Source organism: Seriola aureovittata, chromosome 11 (genome assembly GCF_021018895.1).
Source record: "Seriola aureovittata isolate HTS-2021-v1 ecotype China chromosome 11, ASM2101889v1, whole genome shotgun sequence".
NCBI classification, from domain to species: Eukaryota; Metazoa; Chordata; class Actinopteri; order Carangiformes; family Carangidae; genus Seriola; species Seriola aureovittata.
Window position 1 is genome coordinate 7,767,725 of NC_079374.1, and position 26,770 is coordinate 7,794,494.

General features: G+C 39.4%; 2 protein-coding genes across 2 annotated transcripts in view; one reads left to right on the forward strand and one right to left on the reverse strand.

Annotated features, from left to right (window-relative positions):
* The window catches only part of cerkl (ceramide kinase-like), a 32,869-nt gene extending 32,057 nt beyond the window's left edge, over window positions 1–812 (forward strand). Inside the window, exon 14 of the mRNA XM_056389797.1 lies at window positions 1–812. Coding sequence (XP_056245772.1) covers window positions 1–79 — 79 coding nt within the window. The 3' untranslated portion in view covers window positions 80–812.
* Window positions 691–25,762, reverse strand: itga4 (integrin alpha 4). The gene is made up of 29 exons (XM_056389796.1): window positions 25,404–25,762; window positions 23,949–24,149; window positions 23,180–23,298; window positions 22,661–22,761; window positions 21,655–21,787; window positions 21,135–21,202; window positions 20,591–20,723; window positions 16,847–16,932; window positions 16,674–16,736; window positions 16,447–16,587; window positions 15,927–16,035; window positions 14,111–14,205; window positions 13,440–13,530; window positions 13,280–13,325; window positions 13,009–13,163; window positions 11,978–12,132; window positions 11,713–11,865; window positions 11,134–11,210; window positions 9,986–10,127; window positions 9,670–9,771; window positions 8,874–8,950; window positions 8,406–8,495; window positions 8,048–8,135; window positions 6,741–6,848; window positions 5,753–5,878; window positions 4,735–4,860; window positions 4,405–4,503; window positions 4,078–4,197; window positions 691–3,336 (listed from the first exon to the last, which is right to left on the reverse strand). The coding sequence occupies exons 2-29, from the start codon at window positions 24,134–24,136 to the stop codon at window positions 3,235–3,237; spliced, it is 3,093 nt and encodes a 1,030-aa protein (XP_056245771.1). The 5' UTR covers window positions 24,137–24,149; window positions 25,404–25,762; the 3' UTR covers window positions 691–3,234.
* Between the last annotated feature and the right edge of the window lie 1,008 nt (window positions 25,763–26,770).

Below are 26,770 nucleotides of genomic sequence, written 5' to 3' on the forward strand. Positions count from 1 at the left end.
GGTACACCCACGGCTCATCACTTTGTACGGGGAGGAAGTGGACGAGGCTGAGTCGACTATTTCCTGCAGCTGCATCTGAGTCCAGCTGAAGGCGCTGTGTTTGTTTGTTGGGATCAAAACACGTTGCCATGGTAACCACAATGCATAAACAGTGGCCTCTAGGTCATTACGGTTTCCATGGCGATTGTGAACTAATATTGAACTTTCATTCAAAGAAGCAAAGACTCAGAAATAGAAAGTTTTGCATCTTCCTGCTGCTGCAACAATTTATTTTTTTTCTCACATTATTGCAACTTTAATAATCACTATCTTAAATGATATGCTACTGTCACTCCAATCGTTGAGCATAACGATTCATATTTTATATTCAAATGAATGTTTATATTTTTCCATATTTTAATTACCAGCTTTTCTCACTTGACTTGACTTTAATATTTGTTGCATATTTTTTTATTACAAGTTTAATTTTTTGTTTTATCTCGTCCAGTTTCTGGTTGTGCATGTGTTGCAGCAACAACACTGCTGCAGAACCAGAAAGGATGACTTCATTGTGTCTAAAGACTGTAAAAGTTTTATATGTGAATATAACAGATAACTGTTTTTATGTTGAAGTTCTTTGAGGCTTTGTTTAGAGATAAGAGATTTTTAGAGTAACTGCTGTGATCAAGATGAGAGAGAAACATGTACAAGTTGTTGTTTAAATAGAAAATAATTTTAATAGAAAAGTGTTGATAAAAGCAGTGAGACTCTCCAGTGCAGAACAAGTTCACAAAAACAATAACAAACTAATTCATTAAAATATTAAAAACTTCTGTGTGATGTGCATTTGTACTAAATAGATAAACAGAAGGGAAAAGTAGCAGCTGTTTCAACTGTCTTCATTCACAGAATAGAGACAGTAAAAACAATGCTTTTTAATTCTTGTAATACCTTAAACATTTTTAAATGCTGATTTTCAAGTAGTCCTCCACTATTCAACACTGTGGCTCAGTGTGTTGCTGTCTGTGTGACCCAAGTGGCATCTTTTACTTTTACTGTGCTTTCCCAAATTTCAGTCTGAATCCACAAGTGTTTCAATTAAGAATAAAAACACTCAAGCTTCTTACAAAACAAGGAGTCGACCAAGAAACTGAACCTGGGTTCACCTGAACCACCTGGTCTGAGATCAGTCGACCAGCAAAAGCCATTCGAGGCAGACTTGACTTGTCAAATGACATGTGTTCCTACGACGATTGTTCAAGGAAGAAGTGCTTGTTTTTTTCCTCTTCCTACATAGAACGGTTTCCTGGTACATTTCCCTGAACTGTTTCCTCACAGCAGCGTTAAACAGTTGCACAGCGGACTAGAAGATCAGAAGAACAGAAACCAAGTGTGAATGGTATGGCACAGAGAAATTCATCCGTATTCATCCATATTTTTTGACAGTGGCTCCTTTCCATTCTGCGAACGTTTCCTCCCTTCCTACAACCCCTGAACGCAATCCTGTATCCTTTGCGAAAGTCTTTTTTAAAGAATTGCTACGCCACTTCAACATGAATGTTTCCGATTAGTTTGAGCTGCTGTGGAATCATAATAATTATATTACATGTTTTGTACTGTAGATTAGGAAAAACACCCCATTGAAAAATACCACTGCGGCTGTTTATTCATAAAATAAAAAATATTGTGTGTGCAAAATCTGAAAACTCTTAAAACTTCTTATTTTATGTTTCAAGTGCAGCTTTGCTCATTTAGAAAGAGAAGTACTGTTATAAAGTTGTGGTTATCATTAATTATAAAATATCATCCAGGGGCTGAAAAAGGTGTCAGACATAACTGTACCTGTGATCTACAGATTTTATTCTGAATATTTATACCTGTTGTTATTGCTTCTTCACATCCATTCTGCTCTTTCAGCTATGAACAAATTTTCTATTTGTTTAATTTTCTATTTGTCACATTCTTTGCCCTGATGCAATGTGTATACCACCCAGTGTTTTTTCTATCCCTAAAACAAGTGAGGGAGGAGAAGAGCCATCTTAGCCAAATGAAAACCATCTAGTGACAACTTGCTTAACAAACTTTTCTATTTGCCCTGCTCTGGGCCGTTTACCTCACACTTACGTTTTGCTCTCACGATTGTTCATTTAATTAAAAAAAAAAAAAAAGTTATATATGGAAAAAGCTCTCCAAGCTAATGCACAAGCATCACCTGTCACTTACTGTGTCAATGACAGTTCGAGGCAAAAGACGTACTTGTGTTCTCGAGCTCTGTCTCATAACGGTCTGCAGATCTCTTCACTGGAGCAGAAGAGGGTTAAATAAAAATGGGTGGTGCAACACAGCTAAGAAGAGTTTCCTCCATTTCGGCCAACTCTGTTCCATCACAGGTCAGCACTGTCAAGACGACTCGCTGTTGGTCAACGCTGCAAAACCGTGTCAAAGTTCACCAAAGTTGAAATTGTCACAAAAACTTGACCACATGAGTGAATCCAATGTGCGACATTTTGCTGGTTTAAATGATGTTGTGATCATAAACTCAATCAAATCCCAGAGTGAAAACTCCCGCGCTGATTGTTTGCTACATAAACACGTTGCCTTGGCTGCCAGCACTTGACTATTTCTTCTGTCTGGATAAACATCTGGTGTGTGCACAGTCAGTGAGTCTTATCTTTGTTTGTCTCCAGTGCATAAAGTGTTGGTCAGCAGGTAAACAAAAACATAGAAAGATTATATAGACAGACAAAAGGGAGATCTTCCAGAGAGTTATGAGCCAATCAGAGGCCAGGTTTCCATCCCCTGAGATTGAGGGTCACTACCGTATCCTCTTAGAAGAGTCAAAATGGAGGCCATCAATAACAGTGTCATGGTTCCAGGAATCCCTGAGATCCTTCCAAATGGTCCAAATATGATCGTTTCAGATTCACTTCCCTTTTTATTAATCCTCCATCCCCTCGCTGTTGCAGTCTTTATACTTGTCTGCATTTGTGAAGGCACATCAGGCAAAATAATTTAAAAGGTGATGGTCAGATTCTGGTGTGTTCAGGAGGCATTCACTTGAGACATGTATCATCATCCTCCACACTCAGACAGGTCTGACTTCAAACTTCTGACACAGTCTGTACAGATATCATTGGCTGTTGATGTTCGCTGTCTGTCAGCATATGCTGTATGTCTCATTAAAACTGCTGCAGAGTCACAATATGAACGCCACCTTACAGTCACAGGTCAAAGGTCATGGGGTTGAAGTGACAGTTAGGAAAAGCTCTCTCTGTCGCTGCTTTTGGGAACGTAGTCCCAGCTGTGTCTCCTGAACTCCTCCTCCTTCTTCTGAAGTTCCCTCTTGAAGAAACCAGCCTGAGAGACGGACAGAGACAAACAGTGAAGAAAATGAAGCTGGTGTTGCTATAGCAGTTATACACTGCAGTTAATCTCTACTATTATATTGGGATATACTGCAGTTTGTAAGTACCATTGTCTTGTGACATAATGCAGTTCATCAGTATCATTATATTGCAATATACTGTGGTTTACCTGCTCATCATACAGCAAATATTCACACCATTGTATTGGGACATACTGAAGTTTACTGGTGCCATTATATTGTGATAGACTATGGTTTATTAGTATCATTATATTGCCATACACTGCAGTTTGTCAGGACATTATATTAATATATACTAGTTTATGAATACAGTAAGTGCAGTGTATCCGTACATTATATTGCAATATAGTGCAGTTTATCAATTCATTATATTACAGTGTACTGCAGTCTATCACTGAAGTATACTGCAACATACTGCAGTTTACTAGCACAGTATATTATGATATCTGTAGTTCATATGTACAATACAGCTGAAGTTTGGAATAAGAGTGACACAAGAAGCATCTTGGTCAATATCATAATTATCATGTGTATGTGTGTGACGGTAAGTAAAATGAAATAACAATATAGAAATACCAAAGATCTAAAGTACAATTTAGAAATCCTCCATTTGCTCACCAGAGAGCACTTACATGTTTTTTCTTCAACCATTAAATGTTATTAACGTGAGATATTGGTTTATCAGAGGTGTTTATGTTAGAAAATATCTTTACCTTCCACAGACACCAGATGAGACCAGCCAAGATCAAAAGACCCAAAACTAAACTGACGACAATAATGAAGATCTTCACTGTCATTGAGGGTTTCTGGGTAAAAAGAGCTTCAACCACCACCTAGAAATGTACCACATACAATATATGATTATTAGTAACACATAGGATATACAGCAGATTGCATTAGGATTACTTTTAACAACTACAACTCCCATGAGGGACTTGTTCCAGATGTGATCCAGTCTGACTCTACACTCTTCACTCGCTGTGAAACCTTTGTTTTGATTGGTTAAGCTGTTGCTTGTGATTGGCTGCAGGGTGATTTACATGAGCTTGAGGGTGTTTCTGGATGAGGACGGTGTGAGGATCTTCTTTGGGAGATGATATCATCGCTGTGCTCTCCAACTTCATGAAACTGTGACGACCCTGAGACAGAGACACAAAGACAGACATCAGGGTCTAGCTGCATAAAACTCTGAAGATTCCTGAGTAAAACTCTACACACAAAAACAGAAATGTGCATGAACATGCTTGTTGTCAGATGTCTAAAGCTGTGCCTACACCTGGTTCTGTTTTATCAAATTCAGTCATTGTAGAACTGTTGCTTAGGTGTTTTTCTAGTGTGTGTGTGTGTGTGTGTGTGTGTGTGTGTGTTACCGGAGCTTGCAGTAGTACAGCAGGGTTCAGTCTGGTCTCCAGTTGGATGGTGGCATCTCTCCCCGCCTCCAGGTTGCCAAGACGACACACCAGCCGCTCGCACAGTTCATCACCACGGCCACAAAACTGCACACACATATAGAAATATATTATATAATATATATATTGACAAACACATACACACACTACACACTAGCACCAAGGCTCTGGGGATCCAGACTGAAAAATCTTAACGACTGGAACGTGTGCCCTACTGACACCATGAGGTTGGCACATGTTTTTTTGTGACATTTCTCCACATGTGGATGCACTGCCAAAACATCTGGTACAGATATTTCTGCCCCTCCATAGGATGAATTACAATAACTTTTGTGATCCTGACTTTCCATCTAGCATCATCAGACTGTAGTCATAAATGCAAGGCTGTTGAAGAACTGTTCTATTCAGCAGTGAAATGTACTTTTCTCCCACTGTAAATTCTTATAGTGATGTCTCATTTCAACAGTAACCCCACTGACAAATCACATTTTTCCCCTCAGTTTGAGTAGAATGGCTCTAAATACTACACTGCCTTGAGCCTCAGCAGCTGTTGCTATGAAGAAGAATGAAATCATTGTGTTGTAAACATGTGTTTTATGTTAGCTATATAACATTAGTCTAAAAGGTAAATTCATTTTACAGAGTTGTACAAAGTTCAGCCCCTAACTTATCCCATCTTTAGTCACATGGCAATAAAATTCAAAGCTCTCTGATTGGCTGCTTCTTACAGCAATGCTCTCTGGGAGTTGTAGTATGTTATATTCAACTGGCAGTGAACATTTCAGGCTAACAATGCATAATGTAATTCTGAGCAGAGTAATTAATAGGTCTTTATTTACTTGTATTGCTTTCTTTGTGAAGGAGGTAAGTTTAAGTTAGGTTTAGTGTGTGTTCATGTCTGTCTGTGTTGGGTGTGTGTGTGTTTGTGTGTGTGTGTGTGTGTGTGTGTGTGTGTGTGTGTGTGTGTGTGTGTGTGTACCATTCTGCGGGTGGAGGTGGAGGAGAAAAAGAAGACGAGTTGTTTGATGAAGGAGGCTTGAGGGACGGCACAGTCCTCGATGACTGAAACAGTCGTGTCACTGAGCGAACACACACCATGAGATGACTGCAGACAGAGAGAATTAATTTAAACATGTGAATATTATACACACACTTTTCTACCACTAATGTTGACAACTTTTACCACAGTTTTCTACTGTATTTCTACTGCTACTTTAACCGCCACTGCTACCATTACCAAATCTGTTACCCAATCAGCAATCACCACAGCTGGATGTTTAGGCCAATGCATGAGCCCAAACTTTGTGTGAAGGCCAGGGCTGGGTATCGAATGTCAACATGTTGTGTGGTACCAACCAAAATGTGTCCATAGCATTGTCCTTAGCATCTGCTGTTGAATCAGGTGCTGAATGTCTAAACTGTTGATTCTCACTGTCTGTTGTTTTTGAAAGTTAGTTTGGGGTTAAATGACTTTTATTGTAGCAGTTCCTTTAATGGCCACTAGTTGCTGTCACAAAAAAAAAACTGTTTTCATGTGCATAGGAAAATCCCCAGCTCCTCTCGAGACATACAATGTGAGTACATTTTGTTCTACAACCACAACAAGTTTCAGTAGTGCATTTTACTTCCTCTAATGTAAGTCTGAGAGGAGATTTTCAGAATCATTGTTCCATGAAGATGATATTAAAGCTTACAAGAGGTATTTAGGTGCATGTTTGCCTTAGTTACAGGTGTCTCAACCTATTACACTCAGCCATGGTTTTGCAGGTTGCTTGCCCCACCTCAGGCTCATACCCTCTTTACCACAATTCTCGGGCTACAGTATCTGAGAAGGGTGGACGCAAACACTTATATATATATATATAAAAACTGTGCACTTGTGAACCTGTGAAGGAAAACTGTGCTATTTCTGCTTCTACTACCACCTGCTACCGCGGGTGCTACTGCTGGTACGTTAGTGCACACACCTGCCAGTCGACCACCTGCAGTAGTCTGTGTCGGTACGGAACGAGGATCTTTGGTAACATGATGTCAACCACAGTATCTACTGACCTGCTGGGACCAGAGTTTAAGACCTGCAGACAAAAAGAGAATAACAGATGTACCATAAGAGATAAGATATAATCAGGAAATATAATGTTGCTATGGAGACAGTCACTTAGATACAACATGAGACCCATTTTGTTAAAATTTCAGCAAATTGCCATCAAAAGTAAAAGTATGAAAGTATAAATTTACTACTAGCTGTTCTTGTTTGCAGTAGTTTGTAAGATGTTTGCACCCATGAATTTACAGAAAACTATCACTGAATTACTTTTAAACTGAATAAAACTGTAAAACAAGATGATTCTCAGGCAAGTTCTGGAGATATGAGGAGTGTCTTTTTTCTATAAATTTAAGTGGATTAATGAAAGATTATTGGCTGTGGGTGTTGGAGACAACGTTATCTTCTAAGAGTGTAAGTAAGTAACACTGAATCTAAAAGTATGTGTATCATGTCTTTTAAAATTTGATTGAGTTATGACTCAGAGAAGAAGTGGCTTAAGGACCTTAATTAGTTCCATGAGACATGTGTCACAGCCACTGTTGCAGCTTCTACTTAGACTGTGTTGATAAAAGGGCCAAACTAAACTACTAAGTAAGGCAAAGGAGGAGGAGTTCAGGGAGACAGCAGACACACTTCCAGTTGCCCTAGGAGCTTTTGGCAAAATACACAACTCAGAAAGTGGAAGCAGGGTCTTGTCAGGCTGTTTTTAGCAGCGAAGGAGAACTGCTGACCAGGGTGTCCACTGGGGGTATAACTGAGTCATAGAAAGATGTGCTCAGACAGAACATGAACATGAAGTTTTTCCTCTCGTTTCTCACATAAAGTTGACCGTTGGACTTTTTTTTGGAAATATATCAGCTGTACAGACGTTGGCTGAAGCTACCTCACAACATACACACTGACTGTGTCTGTATTTGAGTGACAGCTCAGACTCTGAATTCACCTGGTCACTCCATTAAGGTGCAAAGTTAATCCGCATGTCTTTACAAAATTCGTTTTGTTCCCTCAATGTTCAGGAACTGTGACATTTTGACTTGTCAGAGTAAAAACAAGACAAGGTCAAAGCGTCGTGTTTGCATTCAGTCTTGTGTCAGCCTCATTTGTGTCCGTTCACGTCCACTTGCATCTTTCTATTGACTTTGTATGTGACTGTGTAGCATCCAGAATTCACTTTTGTGTTCTGTCTGAACACACCTGAACAAAGTCCTGAGGCAGACTGACGTTTACCTTGTATGTGTAGTTAAATCTTTCAGTGTAGCAGTCAACTGGAGTCAAGTCTTCATCTCCAAACACAAAAGAGTCGGGAGTCGCAAAACTGCAGACAGACAAACACACAGACATGCAGTCAAACAGGACCAACTCAGCAGAGTTTTAGTTGCAGCATCTCCATCATGGCCCACATGTCCAACATCTTTTAAATCTTTCGAAGACTATTATATTATTATTATTATTATTATTATTATTATTATTATCATAGAGCATATTCATATTTACTTGAGTGTTTTTTATATTTTACCTGAATTGTATTTTATTGTAGAATGAAAATGGGTAAGTTGTATATTTTTTCATTTGTGGGCTAACTCACCCGTGGATGTTGATGTTGACTCCATATTTAAGATGAAGGGGGAGACTGATGGCGTTGTCATGGAGATACTCCTCCCTTTCATAGTTATCACTGAAGACAAAACATTAATACATAATCAACTTGCAAACGTCTAATCTTTAACGCATAGATGGATTGAGAAATGATTTTTGTATCTTTGCCTCATTCTGAGCCTCAAACTGAATGTGATTTCAGAAAGCTCATCTAATAATTTACCAATAATAAGTCAATTCTATATTCAAATTTAATTTCTCAAATTATTATTATAATAAATGACTTTTTTGCATTTACCCTCAAGTCTTTAATTTATTTTTCTGGCTTAACTTTCATGTTAAACTGCAATATTAATGTTTACACTGTGGATGAAACTATTCTTCACAATGAGAGCTTTAGCCTTTATTTGAGTTCTTTCTTCACCCCTGGAGAGGAAGAGAGGGAGCGTGCCCTTACCTGCTGGTGTTAACATGGATGTTGATGTCACCTGGTGTGCTGTTCTGGTTCACATCCAAAAGGAAGCTGATGTTCAACTACAAGAAACAGGAAATGTGATTAATTTCAAATGGGTTTCAGTCTCACTCATCCTGTTTCACTGTAAACTCTAAACTAATGTCCTTTTTTGTCTTCATCTGTGAAGTTAAATTATTGAGTTCATGTTAATCTCTAAGTTTTCAGATGTTGATGGAAATTACACCTTAAAACTGCTGCTCTGTGTGATTCTAGGGGGAACTTGGATATTTCAACAGTTTCTTTCACAATATTTACTTGAAAAAACTGAGACACAGGAAATATAGCAAGTATCTTGATAGATAGAGAACAGAAAGTACAGACACACTGGATCTCATCCCTGACCTACAGGCAGTTTTGAGTGATACTGAGCTGTGGACCAGTGTTAGCGAACTGTCTTCGTTAGCCATGCTAGCAGTGTGTAGCCTTTCATCAAGCGCCAACAACAGATCAAAAATCTTTTTTGTCCAATAGTTTGGTTTATGACCAAATACCTGCAAAACTAATGACACTCACATCAGCCTTAGCTGTACTTTCAGTTTGCAGTAATTAGCAAACGTTATCATGTCCGTCTGACATGGTGAACATAATTAGCATTGTGTTTGTGAGCATATTAACGTGCTGACATTAGCATTTACATCAAAGTGCCACTGTATTTAAGTGCAGGCTCATAGAGCAGCTCACATGTAGACGTTAGTCATAAAACATTTTCAGTAACAGTCTGTGACTGGCTGAGGCTTACCTGGGTGAGGGCTGGGAGGAGGAGGCTGGTGACGCTGCAGTCAACAACCACCATTGTACTGTTGATTTCCTGGGTGACATCACAACTGACCACATTCTCCTGCTGCACACACAGATTAGCACAGGCAGTTTGTTAGTTATTTGTGTTGTTAAGGTTATAATCCTTAAGATTTAAAAAGAGAAAGAATCAAACCCTGTTTCCAATACTAAATAGTCAAGTAGTAATCAAGTCAATTTTCTTTTACAACCCAGTAAAAAAAAAATCACATATTTGCCTCAAGGGACAACGAATTTATAGATGCATGAGGTAAACTCACGTTCTGCAGGACTTTAATGTAGTGGATGTTGTTTGGGAATTGGAGTGTCAGACGTGGCAGGAATGCATCGTCTCCAGAATTCAACAGCGATGTTTTCAACATGATAGTCTGTCCGGAGCCAAGAGCAAAGTAATCCTGCTGACTGAGTAGAGAAAACAACAACAGAGCTTATGATCCAGCCACAACCAATATCAAAATATAACTGCTGACTACTAACAATGTGGAAACAATTTTAACGCTTACTTGTATAGAAACATTTCCCCGATAAGAAAATGAGACATTGATATACTGTTAATAAGTTACATTGCTTGATGACATAGCAACAACCAAACAAAAATGCTGACTTCAAGGAATAAGATTAACATTCTGAAATACACTAATTTACTTTCTTGAGACAATGAGATCAAAACTTTGATAGAATTCTCATCTCTGTCCTTTAAATATGAGGCTGCACAGCTTATCTTAGCATAAAATCTGGAAACTCACCAATTAACCGATTATATAACACCTGTTGAACCCCTACACAGAAAAGAAAAAATGATATCTGCCGTTTTTGTAGGTGTATTTTTGTTCGTCGGCCAGATGTTTCCCCCTACTTCCAGTGTTTATACCAAACTAGGCTAACCACATCCTGACTTCTGCTACATACAAAACACACAGACATGAGAGTGGTATCAGTCTTCTCATCTCACTCTGGCCAAGAAAAGTGAATAAGCATATTTCACAAAACAATGTCAAACAGTTGCTCTAATTTATATTGTGATAAATAGGGATATTGTGTTTCTGAACAATAACAGCATAGTCCAGCTACAACAAAGATAAAAGCACTGCTGCTGACTGATATTGTTCTAAATGGATCCTCCTGAATTAGCCAGCAGCTAATTAGCATCATCTGATGGGAAAAACCTCCATGTTAATTTTAGAGAACCGAGTGGCTCGTTTTGCATTAAAACACAATTTAAGACAGGTCATCAAAACTATGACCTGTGTGTGACTTATGTGTCCTAACTGAATCAGTAAGGAAACAATACAGCTGTTGTTTCAGACTGTTCCTCTCTGTGTATTTCTTTGCTATTCACACACAACTCCTTGCTCCACGTGTGTGTGTGTGTGTGTGTGTGTGTGTGTGTGTGTGTGTGCTTTCTTACTGTGGCAGCAGTAGTTGAGCTGACAACTGCATGTTGGTTGAACAGTTTACCAGGGAACAGGAACGAGCAAACCGAGTCTGAAAGAGAGAAAGGCAGGGAATTTACTGATGACGTTAATAATAATAATAATAATAATAATAATAATAATATCTATCTGACCCCAAATAGATGATTAACAGATGATTAACATTGTCCTCAAGCCTAACTCCAGCTGTTCACTCTTCCTGCTCTGTTTTTATGAGCCAGTGGGACATGGTGTGGGCACAGGTTGAGTGGAGTGATCTTGGTTAATATGTTGCAGCTGTAATTATATCTGGATTAGCAGGAAGTCATTATGAGTCTGTGTGGTGGAGCTGACATCAGATTAGCTGTTTCCTTCCCTTGAAAACAGATCAGATTGGTGATGGAAAGACAGATTTAATGAAGCTGCTCCAACAGGAAACTGAGGGTAAGTTTGACTCTCTTAGTTTAAGTTGTGGCTCTGGTAGGAGAACCAAACAAACAGCACTGCACATATACTTTTAGTTGTACACACTTAGCACTAGCTGGGACCTGGTTGGTGTTAGCATTGGTCAGTACCTGGTTGGTGATGGTGTTCTGGTGTCCTGCTCTCTGCTGCAGAATAGGTTTTAATGGAGGGAAGGTTTTAGAAGAGGCTCTGTGGGTTTTTGTATCTCTGAGACTATATGAAACTTCAAACTGGACTGGAGTAAAAATATCCCTCACGTCTTTCTGTAGGAGGAAGAAAAAGGTAAATATTGTTGTCAGTCATTAACATGTTGTAGGCTCATGTTAAATGTATTTCATTGTATGTTTTTTTTTTGGAAGAGTTTGAATGAGTTACCCTTTGGTGAGCCACATGTGTTGTACAAGTGACGTGGCCATGTCGTGCTCTCACACGACCCTTTGTGATATTAGACGACCCGTTACCATGGAAATAGAAACGATGAGGGAAGGATGGCTTATGGAGGAGGTCAGAGGTCAAATTATATTGAAGCTCTGAAGAGGAGAGGAACAATGTTAAATATCAGGAGGTAAATCATACACTCTTATGTACAATATAACTGACCATTTGCTAAACTCCTCTACCAGTGATTCCCAGTCACAACTGAGAAATAACGAAACACTGAAGGGCGAGATATGTAGCGAGATATACTCGTCACATCTGTTTAGCCTTTCAAAAAAACGAAAACACATGAGCACAAGTGTATTTGTCTGCTCAAACATAAGCTGCAAACACCCAGCTAGCTTCCTGTAAACTCCTGTGTACCACTGTACAAGATACTGTAACTACACTAGTGTATGCAGTTGATTTAAAAAAGCTCTGCTCATGACAAGAATATCCACTGTGTTGTATTACCCCTAGCAACATTACTCGAAATATAGTATTACATTTGCCATACACCTCTGTTAGTCCTCATCGCAAAAGCCTTTTAAAAGTGAAAACAACCTGTTTGAAAATGTGCTGACTTTTTGCCTGGTGTATATTTTACCCTCAGTCTTTCAGCACAATATGTATATGTATATGTATATGTATATGTATGTAGACAGGAAGTGCATATCAAAGATCCTTTTACAGGGTTCCTGTTTTAAACTGAGCCAGCTGAAAACATTAAAAAGTCAGTCAGACACATTGTTTTCAACACAACCCATGGAGCTTTCGCTAGCTTTTTTAGCTAAAAATCTGATAACACTTCATGGTCGTTACTTAGAAATGAAAAGCTGCTTTTGTGTACCTCTATCTGAAATAAATAACCCATTGTTTCAATTAATACTAAGAATTTCAGGTCCATTTGGGTTTGACCTATAATCTTAAACATGTCTAGGTTGGGTCTACAGTCAGTCTCATATACTCGACAGTCGGGTTTGCAGTACCTATAGCTCCTGTGTACCGTCTGGACCTGACACTGAAGCAGACAGTGACATTGAAGCAGACAGTTGGAGTCTTGTGTTCTTGGCACAGCGCCAGCCGCTGGTCAATCTGCTCAGGCAGAGCCAGAGACGCCTTCACCTGAATCACTGGACGAGTCCTGCAGCAAACAGGACACATGCAGAGCAATTATTACAGCATGATGACTGGACTGAAAGGAAAGTACACCAACATTTGTAAGTCCTGTTGGAACATAAAGCTTCAGTGTGGTTTTACCTGAGAACCACAGCCGAGTCTGAGAGGAACGCACCAACTGCCACATCTGCAGAGACACAGGGAGTTTAACCTGGTTTAACGCAGATCTAATGTGTACATGAATGCACAATATGGCAGATGTTGTGACACAGAAAATGATCGTTGTGCGAGGTGGGGTTACCCTGGTAGCCATTATCGTCAATGTCAACGCCAGAGCTCAGTGACTGGCCGAACATCTTGAGGTTATGACCCAAGGTGGATCCAGTAATTCTCTGAAAACACACAAATACACCATTGTCAGACATAACAAAGTTGGTCATACAAAAAAAAATGCATGAAGGTGTCACTTGTCAGCTCTGGGTGAGTGTGATGGGCATTTCCCTCTATTGTTGTATATTTTACAAATCAAAGTCAGTCCTGATTAAATTTAACATAAATATTCTCCCTTATAATCAAAATTAAGTTAGAGACTGGCTGTATAAGTTGCCTGAAATAGCACCATATCATCCTCACTGTGCTCGGTGAAACACGGTAGTGAATGCAGACGAGACCCGTGCTCTGTCTGAACAGTGATTAGTTTGGGATTTATTACAGTCTTAAAGGAACTATCCATTTTGTCTTGTAATGATTTGTCCTCAACTACATTTCTGTCTCTACGAACTATAGAGACTCCAATAGGGGATCATACTGATATGAATGAAACAACAGAAATAAGTTGTAATAAACTGCAATTATCAATTAAGTGTTGAATCATAAAATATTATTATTATTATTATTATTATTATTATTAATTATTGTTTGTGTTATTAGCAGCTTAATATTACTGATATATTTCTGTGTCAGTGTTTATACCTGAGATGGAGTTGATGAGATGCCGTCCTTCCTGCCATTATAGATGTAGACAGCTCCTTTTAGGTCATCTTCCTGCGGTGCACCAACCGCCACATCTACAAATACACACGGAAGTAGATGTTACTGTATTAGTGAGGACTCTTGCTGTTGCCATCCAAAACCCGTTGACCTAACCTCATCCTTTAACATACGTATTGATTTCCTTCCTTCCAGACAGCCATTAGTTTATGTTGCTTTTTTTCTATGAAACTTTCAGAGACTTGAAACTTGCTGCAGAAAATATTTGTTTATAGCGTTACAGGTGCTTGTAGGTGGATTTCATTACCACCTAGCAGAGTCAGCCTATCTGTTTACATTTCCAGTCTTTATGCTAAACTAAGATAACCATCTCGTGGCTGCAGTTTTATATTTTGCGTACAGACATCAAAGTGGTATCAATCTTCTCATCTAACTTGTGGCAAGAAAGCAAATTAGTGTATTTCCAAAATGCTGACCACTTACTTTAATAATTTACTACTTTACTTTACAAGACTAAGAGTCCACAGCAATACTTGTTAGGCTATACTTAACACATGCTAATGTTTAGCAGCAAACATACTGTATGTTTGTTTAGCACTGTCAGCATCTTAGTTTAGCATGGACGTATGCTAGCAAATTTGCTAATTAGCACCAAACACAAAATACAGCTAATGCTGATGGGAATTCATTAGTTTTGCAGGTATTTTATCTTTACAGAACAAATTTAAAATATTAATGGCTTAACCAAATTTCATGTGGTGCTAGAGAAAAAGTCAGGGGATCACCAAAGTCTCATCACCTTAAAACCAGAAATACCTAAACAAAATTTTGTGCCAATCCCTCAAGAAGATGTTGAAGTTGCTGAGGAAAAGTCTCACCTGCTAATAGCACTAAATGAAAAGAGGCTCAAAGTCATACAGATTCATCCTCTCAAGATAATGAATATTTGAACCAAAGACTGACATTGCCCTCCATAGAGCTGCTAGTGTGGCTAAACAAATACAAGTAAATAATAAAATTAAAAGTCCTGTTCTGTTTAGGAGTCAGCTACAAATTATCTGAGGGGGGAGGGGGTAAATGTTTTGTACTTAAAACCTCTGTGTTTCTAAAACTGTGGCTCCACCCTGTAGGAAAATGGTCAGCAGGATGAAAGTGCTCAGGGTTTGTACATCAACATGAGAAAACACCAAGAAAACACCAGCATTGATCTTTAATATTTAACCTGAGGCCTTTGAAGATGTGAAGGTCTGAAAGTTAATCTGCTTTTTTTTAAACAAAGAGTGAGCTACTGGACCCCCCCCCCCCCCACACACACACACACACACACACACACACACACAGAGCCTTTTATCTAGCAGTGGCAGATTAGAAGGCAGGTTCAGGGTTCAGTTAAACAGCAGCAACAGTTTGTCATTACAGATGTAATGAACTTAATAACACCCTCCACCCCTCACACATCACCACACCACACCACACACACACACACACACGCACACACACATACGTACGTTGAGGGGTCTCTTTGTGTGAGGGCGTTGAGTAGTGACAGTCTCTTAGTTATCACAAAGTGGCAGTTACTGTCGGTAGTGTGGGTTGTGCTCCCTTGGTATGTGTTTGTGGTTGTTTAGTGCAGCAGCAGTCATGCAAGTATTATAGAAGTTTTTATAGTATTTATATTTTTGTAATGGTACTAGCAGCAGTAATAGTCACAGTAATATTGTAGCGGCAGCATTGTAGCAATAACTAGTATTTGCAAGTGGTATGCTGATAGGTCAGGCTGTGCAGGTGTGATAGCTACCATGGTAACCGTCATCGTCCAGGTCTCCCAGGTCAGCAATGGTCTCTCCAAACCGGGCTGCATAGGCGTCGCTGCCAGTCAGCTGAAACTCCGCCTCCGACAAGTTGGCCTGAGACAGAGTCAGTTTGTGAGAAAACACACGTCACAGTGGGAAAAATCACAGATGTGATTAGCATTAACGAAAGCTATAGATTCCATTTAGCTGCTTCAGTTTCAGGGTCCTGGTATCACTGGCTCACTGTCGCACTGCCATGGCTTTACTGGGACACTTGAACAGAGCCATTGTTAATGTTATTAATAACCTATAAACCTATAAAGGCCTATTCCAAACAACAAATTAATTCTGAGCAGGTTTCCAGAACGTAATGGGTTCACATATGAAAAAATACAAAGTTACGTATGCACAAACAAGTCAGTATTCAGATTAAAAAACCCTTGATTTCTATCCAAATGTAGCTCAGGCACACTTTGAAAACTGCTGGCATAGACTATGTGTTTGGTTGTGTGTGCGTGCACTCACCTGGCCCTGGTTGATGTACACGTGGACTCGTCCCTCCTCCCTGGTAACGCCTGTTGCCATGGGAGCACCGACCAACAGATCTGACAAACCATCGGCATTCAGATCCACCACGCATACACTGGAGCCGAAGTAAGCTCCCAGCTACAGACACAGAGACACACACTAAGTGCTAAATATTCCACTATCTATCTATCTATCTATCTATCTAATGATAAGTGGTTGCTTACCTCTTTTCCGGACACTTCAGAGATGACACGCAACATGTTCTCCACTACAGTGAAGATGAAGACCTGCACATCACCGAGACACACACATACACACTGTAACCTCAATCATGACAATTAGTGATGAATCTTGACATCACAAAAATATCTACAACACAAACTGGTCCTGGTCCTACCTTGCCCCTCTGGTTGTATTGCGGAGCTCCACCCACCACCTCCACAGTAGTAGGACTCAGGAAGTGACCGGCTCCAACAGAGTAACCTGATCAACAGCAGGACACAATATTGTATAGTCAGACTTCTGCAGTAGTGGAAAGGTACTTTACCTCGAATATTTCCATTCTGTGTTACTTTCTACGTGTACTTCTTGTCACATTCAAACATTCAGATGTCTCAGAGTTGTTAGAAGTTCCACCAAAGAGACGTTTTTCCCTCTCAACTTCTCAGACAGTTTCATTAAAATTACTGTTTGTGGCATAAACATGTAAAATTATCCAATATTTCAGAAATAATAAACATTAACGAAAATAAATTTGTGTAACAGAACTTTGTACTACTTCTTTCTTCTCCCATTAACCCCCCCCCCCCCTCAGATTTATCTGGGGACCCTTTGGAGGGGCCTTGCCCTAGGGTGAGAACCAGTAGACTAAACAAGCTAGAAGTAACTGTATATAAAGTAGTTAAAACAAGGTCCAGTTCAACCAGCTCCAACAGTAAAATGTTGCTTACACATTGATGCATCAATATTGACAATTTTATAATGTCATATTTAATTTACATTTCAGTCACATGAAACATTTTAATGAACAACCACTACCTTTCAGTTTTTATACTTTAAGTATTTAGCTTATACTACAACAGTACTGTTAACCCGTTTCCAGCATTTATGCTAAGCTAACCTGCTGCTAACTGTAGCTTTGTATTTACTGCACAGACATGAACGTAGAATAAACCTTTAACTTAGTCTCCCGCAAAAAAGTGAATAAGCCTATTTTCCCAAATAGATTTCTTTAATGTGGCAGTGAGCACATGGTAATAAGTGAAAGCAAACCAAATGAAGAATGAATCTTTGTCTTTTTTTCATCTGCATTATGACGGCCGCACAGTATGAGAATATTGTTTAGAGAGATTTTACACTGTACATCAAACTGAAAACTGCCAAATAAGACTGTAGGTTACTTGGTTTGTGACTTCCTTTAAGGTTGGGGTCTGACATAAGGCGGTTATTGTTGAGGTTAAGTTTCAAGGAAATGAAAAGGAAATGAATAGATGTCCGTGCAATGACAAAAAAAAAAAAAACGTGTGTGTCTGTGTGTGTGTGGGTATGAGAGAAAGTTTCACCAACAACCACAGCTTTCATCAAACCAATTACTTTCTGCTGGTTTGTGTTGACTACTGACTACAAACCACTGTGGAAACACACACACACACACACACACACTTAAAGCTTCAACTCCCATCAAAACTGAACAGCCAACATTTTGCAGTCCCATCTGTTGTTACTGTGCCTGTTAGTTAGTCAGCAGTTCTGACATGGTGGCAGAAGATATTTTCTTTCAGCAGAGATAGGAAGAAAAAGGGCATTCAGCTTAAGAACATCACACCTTTCTGCTCAGCTTCCTGCTTATCTTGTTCAGAACTGCAGAATACTGAGAAGCCAGATTTCAAAGTGATTCAGTTTATGTCTTGAAGAAAAAACATGTTTCTTTAGATCTGTTTTTATACACAAGGTTTCTGCAACATTCACCAAGTTAAATTTAAGACTTTTTAAGACTGTTTTTTTAACAGTCTAATGGTGCCGACTGAAACTCCACAAAAAAGGATTGAACAGCCTCCTACGTACAATCCATTGTCAAAACAATCCCATTTTGTTTATAGATGTACAGTGGGGTCCAAAAGTATAAGACCACTTTCCCATTACTGGGAACGATTTTCCCATTAATGGAAAAGTGGTCTGTGCTTCTCTTGTGCTACTTTTTCCAAAAATATGAGAGCCCTTTCCATTAATGGGAAAATGGTCTCATACTATCTATAACATCTCCCGACAGCTCAAAGGCAGACACAAAACATTACTGCCTACAGTAGCCAGGAAGACTTTTGTAAATACATTTTCAATATCTTGTTAATACCTGATAAAACAAAGTTGAATGCCTTTTAAAACTTGCAGACCTTCAGATAAAATGTTCAGGACAAAAAGTCAGGTAGCAGAAAGAATGCCTGTACAACACCAGTGTAGTGGGATCAAAAGAAAGTGGTGTAGTGGTCTAAGCAGGCGCCCCATGTGTAGAGGCTACAGTCCTCACTGCAGTCGGCCCCGGTTCGAATCCTGCATCGGACGGCCCTTTACTGCATGTCATTCCCCCTCTCTCTGCCTCCCCATTTCCTTTCTTTCTCTATTATACTACCCAATAAAGGCATAAAATGCCCCAAAAAATATACTTTAAAAAAAAAAAAATGCAGCTGTTTCTAAAATAATTTCCCATAAAGTCAGAGCTTTGACTGAAACTGAGATAAGTAACTTATGCACAGTAAGAAGAAAACCATGCTCTCTCTGTTCTCATTTCTGTCCTTTCTCTGCACCATCACTCCACATCAAGCAAAAAACTCTTCAAGCTGCAGTGTTGAGTGTTAATCTCTGAGTTGTTTTTCGATATGGGGTGGCAACAATCATGCTAAATACATCCATATTTTGTGGAGTATACCACTACTTATTTAACAATAGTACTGATAATAAAGCATCACTTAATCTCAAAGGCAAATACATTACCTTTCTTATACGTGTTTGATGTCAAGCGCCAAGAAAGTTTTGGTTTGCAATTGCAGTAACATGTATTCAGACCAACATTAGCACAAAATAAGCTTTTAAAAGTCTCATTGCCTTTAATAAAGCCCCATTCAGACATGCAAGACATATCGGCAGACTGGGAATAAAAACAATCAACAACCTATGGTTGTGGACAGATTGACAAAATTTTTGACCCTTATAAATAAAAGAGGCAGCATAATTCTTAATCTATGTTAATTAACTTAATTAAGTGACAAGTATTCATTGATGTACTAGACAGAACTGGGGATGAGCGTCCCTTGCACTCAGGATAGTGATTAATTATGGCTTCGATGTCAAAATAAATTTCAACATATTTCCGTGATGCAATGTGTGAGCAGAGAGAAAAAACATTTTCTTTCTTTTGTATCATTAAACTTTTCAACTCATCATCGTTTTCCATGAACAATATTCCCTCCTCTCCTGCAACAGGTGCCAAATATCACACCATCTACATAGGTCTTTCCATAAATGATGAATCCAGCAATATTTCATATTCCATGTTTGAAAAGAGCCGCACATCAATGAATAACTGGGGTGCTTACGCAGAGAGCTCCTGCAAAAAAAGCCAAAATGCAGTTGAACCTGACTCAACTCTGGAAAAACACTGATGCACTTCAGATATGACAGTGCTGGTTGAAAATATGGTCAAGTGAAGGGGAGAAGCTATGCAACTACGCTTTATGCAGCTGGATTCTATCAAACCCTGTCTACACAGGGTGCATAGTGAAAGCATTCAGCCACAGTACTGCTTTGGGCTCAGTAGTTTCTTGGTAGTGCTCACATCTCAATACACAGTCACTATAGTTACATGCTCGAGTCTGAAGAAAAGAAATAAGACTATAAAGAGACGAGGGGTGTGAGTTGATCTGTGTTATGAACCACTGCAACAAACTTAAGAGATCCATCCATCCATCCATCCATCCATCCATCCATCCATCCATCCAAGTAGTGGTTCTGTTTTGGTGGCAGTAGTGGTAACTATACAGTGTTGGCGGTACTTGTACATAGCTATAGTACAGCAGTAGTACCAGCAGCAGCTACATAAGAACAGACATAATGATATATTGGTAGTAGTAGCAGGTGTATCATCTACCCAGGTAGCTTCCGAAGCTGACTGATCCAGTGTCATCATCAAGGTACACTGACATCCCTCCACTGGACGTGTTAAACACCAGGACTGAGCCCATCCAGTACGACGTCCCTGGGGCCCCCATGATGATCAGATCCTGAGAGAGATAGAGACAGGCAGATGTCAGAGTCTCCAACATAAAGCGTGCCCTTCATCTCTATTTAAGCTCTAATATATCTATATCATGCATGTGACATATCACAAACTCAGTTTCTCTAACATGTGTTGCTCTAAAATTGAAATTGTTAGTCTTCATTTTAGACACAGGAAACTGACCAAACTTGTTCTCTTTTCTAAAATGGTGAAAATGCTATTTGACATTTTGTTTCGACAGCATTAGGAGGAACAAGAAAAAAGCACATGGCTTCTGTTGGCTCCAGCTTTTAAAAACATGATACACTTATGGAGTTTTGAATAAAACAGCACTGACAGATAACATTCGGTCTGCTAATGAAAACAGAGAAGAAGACAGGAGTTTAAATAAATTTGTTGCCTTTATGCTACTGACCTCTGTCAGGAAATTAGAAATACCGGCCTGACATGACCCATAATCCTCACCGAACTTCCGCTGGTGGTCTGCAATAGACATACAGCGATAAACAGACATGCTGAGAGGTGAAGGTGAACAAACAAATATGAAGATAAAACCCAAATGATTTCTTCCTACGGCTGAGCAGTTGCTGCTTTCACACACATGAGAGAAACGAGGACTATTTAAAATCTCAAAACCTGCAGAGGGGTCATAAAGCATCTGAACAGTGACACATTGTTTAAAGTGGCTATAATTGATATTTTTATAATAACCATGACAATGAAATTTCCTAACGTGAAATGCCTCATGGTGATGAAACTATAGAGAATTAGCACCTGAATCTGAAGCTGTCTACATGTTCATAGCTTCACTGTCAAGAGCGACAGGATCAACAAAGTAGCTCTGGTGAAGTGAGCTATTATATGTTTTCTTACATTATCGTTATTAACAACTTTCACACACCAGTGAGAAAACCAGTCCGTGTGCATGTGTGTACCTCTATAGCAGGGGATCATGGGTCGGCCGTGACTCAGGTCACTGCCATAGCGATAACAGACTCCGTTAGGCAGTTTGTGGTTCTGACTGTCTTTCTTTGAGTAGTAGACGTTCTTCCAGCGGTGTGCACATGCCTGAACACACACACACACACACACACACACACACACACACACACACACACACACACACACACACACACACACACACACACACACACACACACGTGTGTGAAACATGTGACATGTACTCATTACTGTCAATAACACAATCACAAGTTAGCAGCGGACTGTTGTTGTTCCCATGACAGAGACTCTATGTGTGTGTGTGTGAACTTCCTCCCTGTTGTGTATTTATTTTACCCCCGCAGTAATCTTTCACTCACTGAGTAATAGAGACGATGACAGCGAGGAGGCAGTTTGTGCTGTAGATAGTTTTGCCCAGTCACTAAATTAAAAGCTCCTCTCAGACATGGAAATCTTTAACATCTCTGGGGATGCCTTTGGAGTTGTCAAACATAAGCTCTCTGTTTTGTAATGGCTGATGTAATTGGTAATGCCTTTATCCACATGACTGTGAGAGAACTGTGAGTTGTGAAGTATTAATATGGAGGAAGAACACATCTCAGTTCTCTCACAGGTTTACTTCGTCTTTCGCTAATTTGACCATTTTTGGGCACATTAGTGGAAACAGAATCTAAGCCTTAGGCCTTTGTTATTTCCCGTTGCAGTGGTTGACTGACGATGTAGGGCTGTTGTTGTTTTCACGATGCTCTACTGATGGAGTGCATCATAATCCTGTATGGCCTACAAATGCTGATACAATGTGTTGTTTTCCCTTTTTCATTAAAATGGGACGGACAGACCAATGAACCATCCCATTTCTTCACTTCTGGAGGTGTGTTTGTGTGTGTGTGTGTGTGTGAAAGAGAGAGAGAGAGAGAGAGAGAGAGAGAGAGAGAGAGAAGAGAGAGAGAGAGAGAGAGAGAGAGAGAGAGAGAATCCTACCATGACATGTCCTCCTTTGTCGCCAGGTTGTCTGGACAGACTGACTCCCAGCCACTGGTGATCACTCTCTGCTTCACACGTCTTCCCACAGCTCAGCACATCTGCACACACACACAAATTCAAATGTTTACACTGTTTCCCACATGCAGCCTTCACAGGTAAGTCAGTGGTGCTTTACTGTTAAAGGCCAAAGCTGACCAGCTGATAGTGTTACAGAGTAGAGAGCTGGGTCCCATGGATATATCTCATATGAAAATATTAACATGTCAGATTACTGATTGTGTGGTCAGACCAACAACAACACTGCATCCAAAGAAATCAAGGGGGTTCGTGGTGTGGACACACTGCTTCATTTGATCCCCAAAGTTCAATCTGAATAATAGATTCATAAGCTCGAAGGCTCATCAGCCATTCAGATGAATGATGGCGAGGAGGCAGCATTTTTTCACACCAGACTAAAGTCAGTCTGAGCACAACCATAGTCTCTCAAATGCTGAAGAAAATGACACAAAAACACACCAGCAGACATGCGATGGCAGTGACGGGACTCAGCAGTGATGTTGCAGCGATAAACAGCTCCTGGAGATTGAATGGACGGATTTGAGGTTGAGTTCTCGACTGGAGCTCCAACCACCAACCTGAGGGAGAGAGAGTGAGTTAGACAAGATCTGTGAGCCTGCTCAGTGTCTGAATGGCATCTGTGTGTGAAGCATCAAAGAGCTTCTGTCATTGACAAAAACTGCGAAATTAGCATGCACGTGCACACACACAAACAGGGTTATTAAGGTCCAAATCCATGACTGAGGAGATTCATCATCAACATTATGAATGCCCATAACGCTCTGAAATGTAATTCAGCCCGTTATGGTAACAACAACAATATCCAATGTCATTTTCTGCAATGGTGATGTGAGCGGTGACTGGCCAGTTGCCAAAGCCCACCATTTGTGATATCATCATGCCCAAACTTTCAGATGTTTCATATAACACATTGAAACCCATGAAATTTAGTTGATAAATATAACATGACTTCATAACTTTACAGTCAGTATTGCCTGCCATTCAAGGAAACAAGACATGTAGTGTTCATATCAATACAGGATCAAGAGAGGATCTAAAGGCAGATCAAAAAAGATCCAACAGTAGATCAATACAGGATAACTTGCAGATCAAATGGAGAGGATCCGTAGTGGAAGAATAAGAGATCAACAGTAGAACAGAAGGTCAACAGTAGATCAACAGAGGATCAATCACACATCATTATCAGATGAACATTAAATATCCAGACCAGTTATGAGCTTTGTGGTGATGCAGCAGGACTGAGTATCCAAACATGGAGGAGGGGGAACCTCTGAACTCCAGACTGTGGTCCTGATCCAGATTGTATCCTGCTGCAGGACAGACCAGCACCAGGACCTGAATGAGGGCCAGTACGAGACTGCAGCGCACAAAAACGCTGACCGCTGAGGGATACATGATGGCGGACAAACTGCAGGACACCAAAGAGAAACCAATCAACAATCAAAACTGTAAATCCAGAGAAATAACAAGAATCATCAGTTGCTGATGTTTCCATCTCCATCTTTACAAACTCATATTGACTGTCCAAATTCTTTACAGGTACACCAGAATCAGGATGAATTTTTGAGACAGTAGTAAAAAAAAAAAAGGATTCACAAACAACTACAATATGTCTATTTGATGGAATGGAGTGGCCATAAAAAATACAGAGTATTAGAGGTACACCAATTAGTGAATTAATTGAATAGTAAACCGCCTATCAAAAATTAATCATCAACAACTTTTCTTTGTCATGGATGAATGTAAACTGAATATCTTTGTAAAGCTGTATATCAATACATCTCTATATGCTGTGGGAAATTAGAATGGGCATTTTCACAAGTTAACATCAGCAGCCCGTTAGTTTAGCTTAGGGCGGAAACAGCTAGCCTAGCTCTGTCCAAGGATAACACCCCCAAAATGTTTAATTATTAAATAATACTCATCCATTTTTTGTTGTTAAACATTTTATTGACAGTAGTTTTTAATTCACGTTAAGGTAGAATACAAAGTGAGTTATTGTTATTAGTTTTGTTACCAGAGAGTAGAAAATCAGTTCAAGGACTCTAAAATGATCCAATTAGTGAGAAGAAGCTTGTCTAACAATGAGTGCTCCCTAAACTAATCAAACTATTACTTTAAAAAAACCCTGAGGGGATAACATCTTCAAATGTCGTTTCATTCAAACAAAGTAAAAAAAAAAAAAAAAAAAAAAGATTCACAAAATGTTTTCCTTAATACTTAATACTTTTCCTTCACTATTTTTGCTTGATACAATATCAAAATAGTTTCAGACTGTTTCAGATCTACTTTGATGTGAAACCAGACAGATTGACTAGGATGAACACATTGACTGACGATTAAAAAAAAACTGCCCAGGGCCCCATACTTTTAGGTATGGCCTTGAAAAAACATTTCTAATTTGTCCAATAACAGAGATTTAATGGAAATTGATTATTTTTACGTGAGTCAGGATTATTTGTTTGTCATCAGTTTGTTTAGATTTATTTCGATTAATCAACCAATGGTTCTGTCTTTAAAATGTCTACAATAACACCAAACACCTTCTTTAAATCAAACGGTACAGAAACTAACGAAGAAGAAAATGACTGTTGACTGAAAACTTTTCATGACTTATTTACTGAATAACTCTGGTGGTTTAGTAACTGGGAGTTTACGGTACCGTTCAGACAGCAGATATATCGGGTCAAACTGTGGTTCCTGTTGAAACCCGAGTAGATGTTTAATCAGTTCCTGCCAGACAGAATCAAAAGAGCCGCAGTTTGTGTCAGAAAAGTCCGTAAAATCCTCCTTGGTCCCGGTGTGACTCTGTCGTGGAACCTCCTGTTGCTCCTCCTCAGTCCGTTAACCGTCTAGCGCGTGGACCGACTGTCCATCACCGCGAGGCAAGAGCGCACGAGGCTCCGAGATTCTGACAGACATGTGATGAATCTAAAATCGAAAAAACTCAAGGGAAAAATTGGTCAACACTAAACTTCGTCTTAGTTCATCTGAGTTTCACATGAAGTTAATGAAACTGAGAACCGAGCGCGCTGAGACCTTCCCTCCCTCCCTCCCACTCTGTGCGTGTGTGTGTGTGTGTGTGTGTGTGTGTGTGCGTGTGTGTATGTATAACGGTGTTTCCTTTTCACCCTTGCAATGTCCGCCCTAAATAAGTGCGCGAGGGTGTGCACAACGCTTCGTGTGTGTGTGTGTGTGCGCGCGCGCGCGCTCGCCCGGGGTGTTTCCTCCTCAGTTATCACTATAGTGTGAAAGGAGCCTGTGGCTGTAATCTGACTTTACTGTCTGAACGCTGAGACAGACTCATACTGGACAACTACAGGATACTGCTTCAGAAACAACAAATGGACAAACAACATAATAAATATCCAGTGGTGTAGCAGAAAAATCTAAACCCTGTAGATGTTAAGTCTCAGTGGGCCCCTCTACCGTTGCCACACCTGTATGAATAACTAAGTCAACAAGTGTGAGCCCATGCATCTGCATTTCTTATCATGGGAAATTCTTTCTAAAGTTAAACGAATTTAAAAAGTCTATACAATCTAAAACATCAGTTTATTTCAGGTTCTTTTCTCAACATACTGTGATTACTGTGAGAAGCTTTCACTGTGAGTTTTAAGAATATTACAAAACATTATTTACATCAGTTTTAGCTTTTCATTATACATTATATAGTGTAGGACAATAAGACATTACTGTTTTAATGTATTTCATAATAAAATAATAAAGCTGTTACTTGCAGAATTAAGGTGAATTAGTTTCCAACTACTTCTGATGCTGCTGAAGGTTTATTTCCATCAGTAAAACTCACAACACACATCACACCTCAGTGGTAAAATAATCATAAACTTATAAATACCTAAAGTGATTACTTTAGAAACATTGTGTGTGACAAGCATATAAAATGATAATAATTTAAATAATATTGTACAATACTTATAAAGTATAATGACTGATGGCTACTACGATAGTATTACAAATAACCATTTTCCCTGTAAAGTAAATAGGAAAGTGCTTACAGGGTTTTTT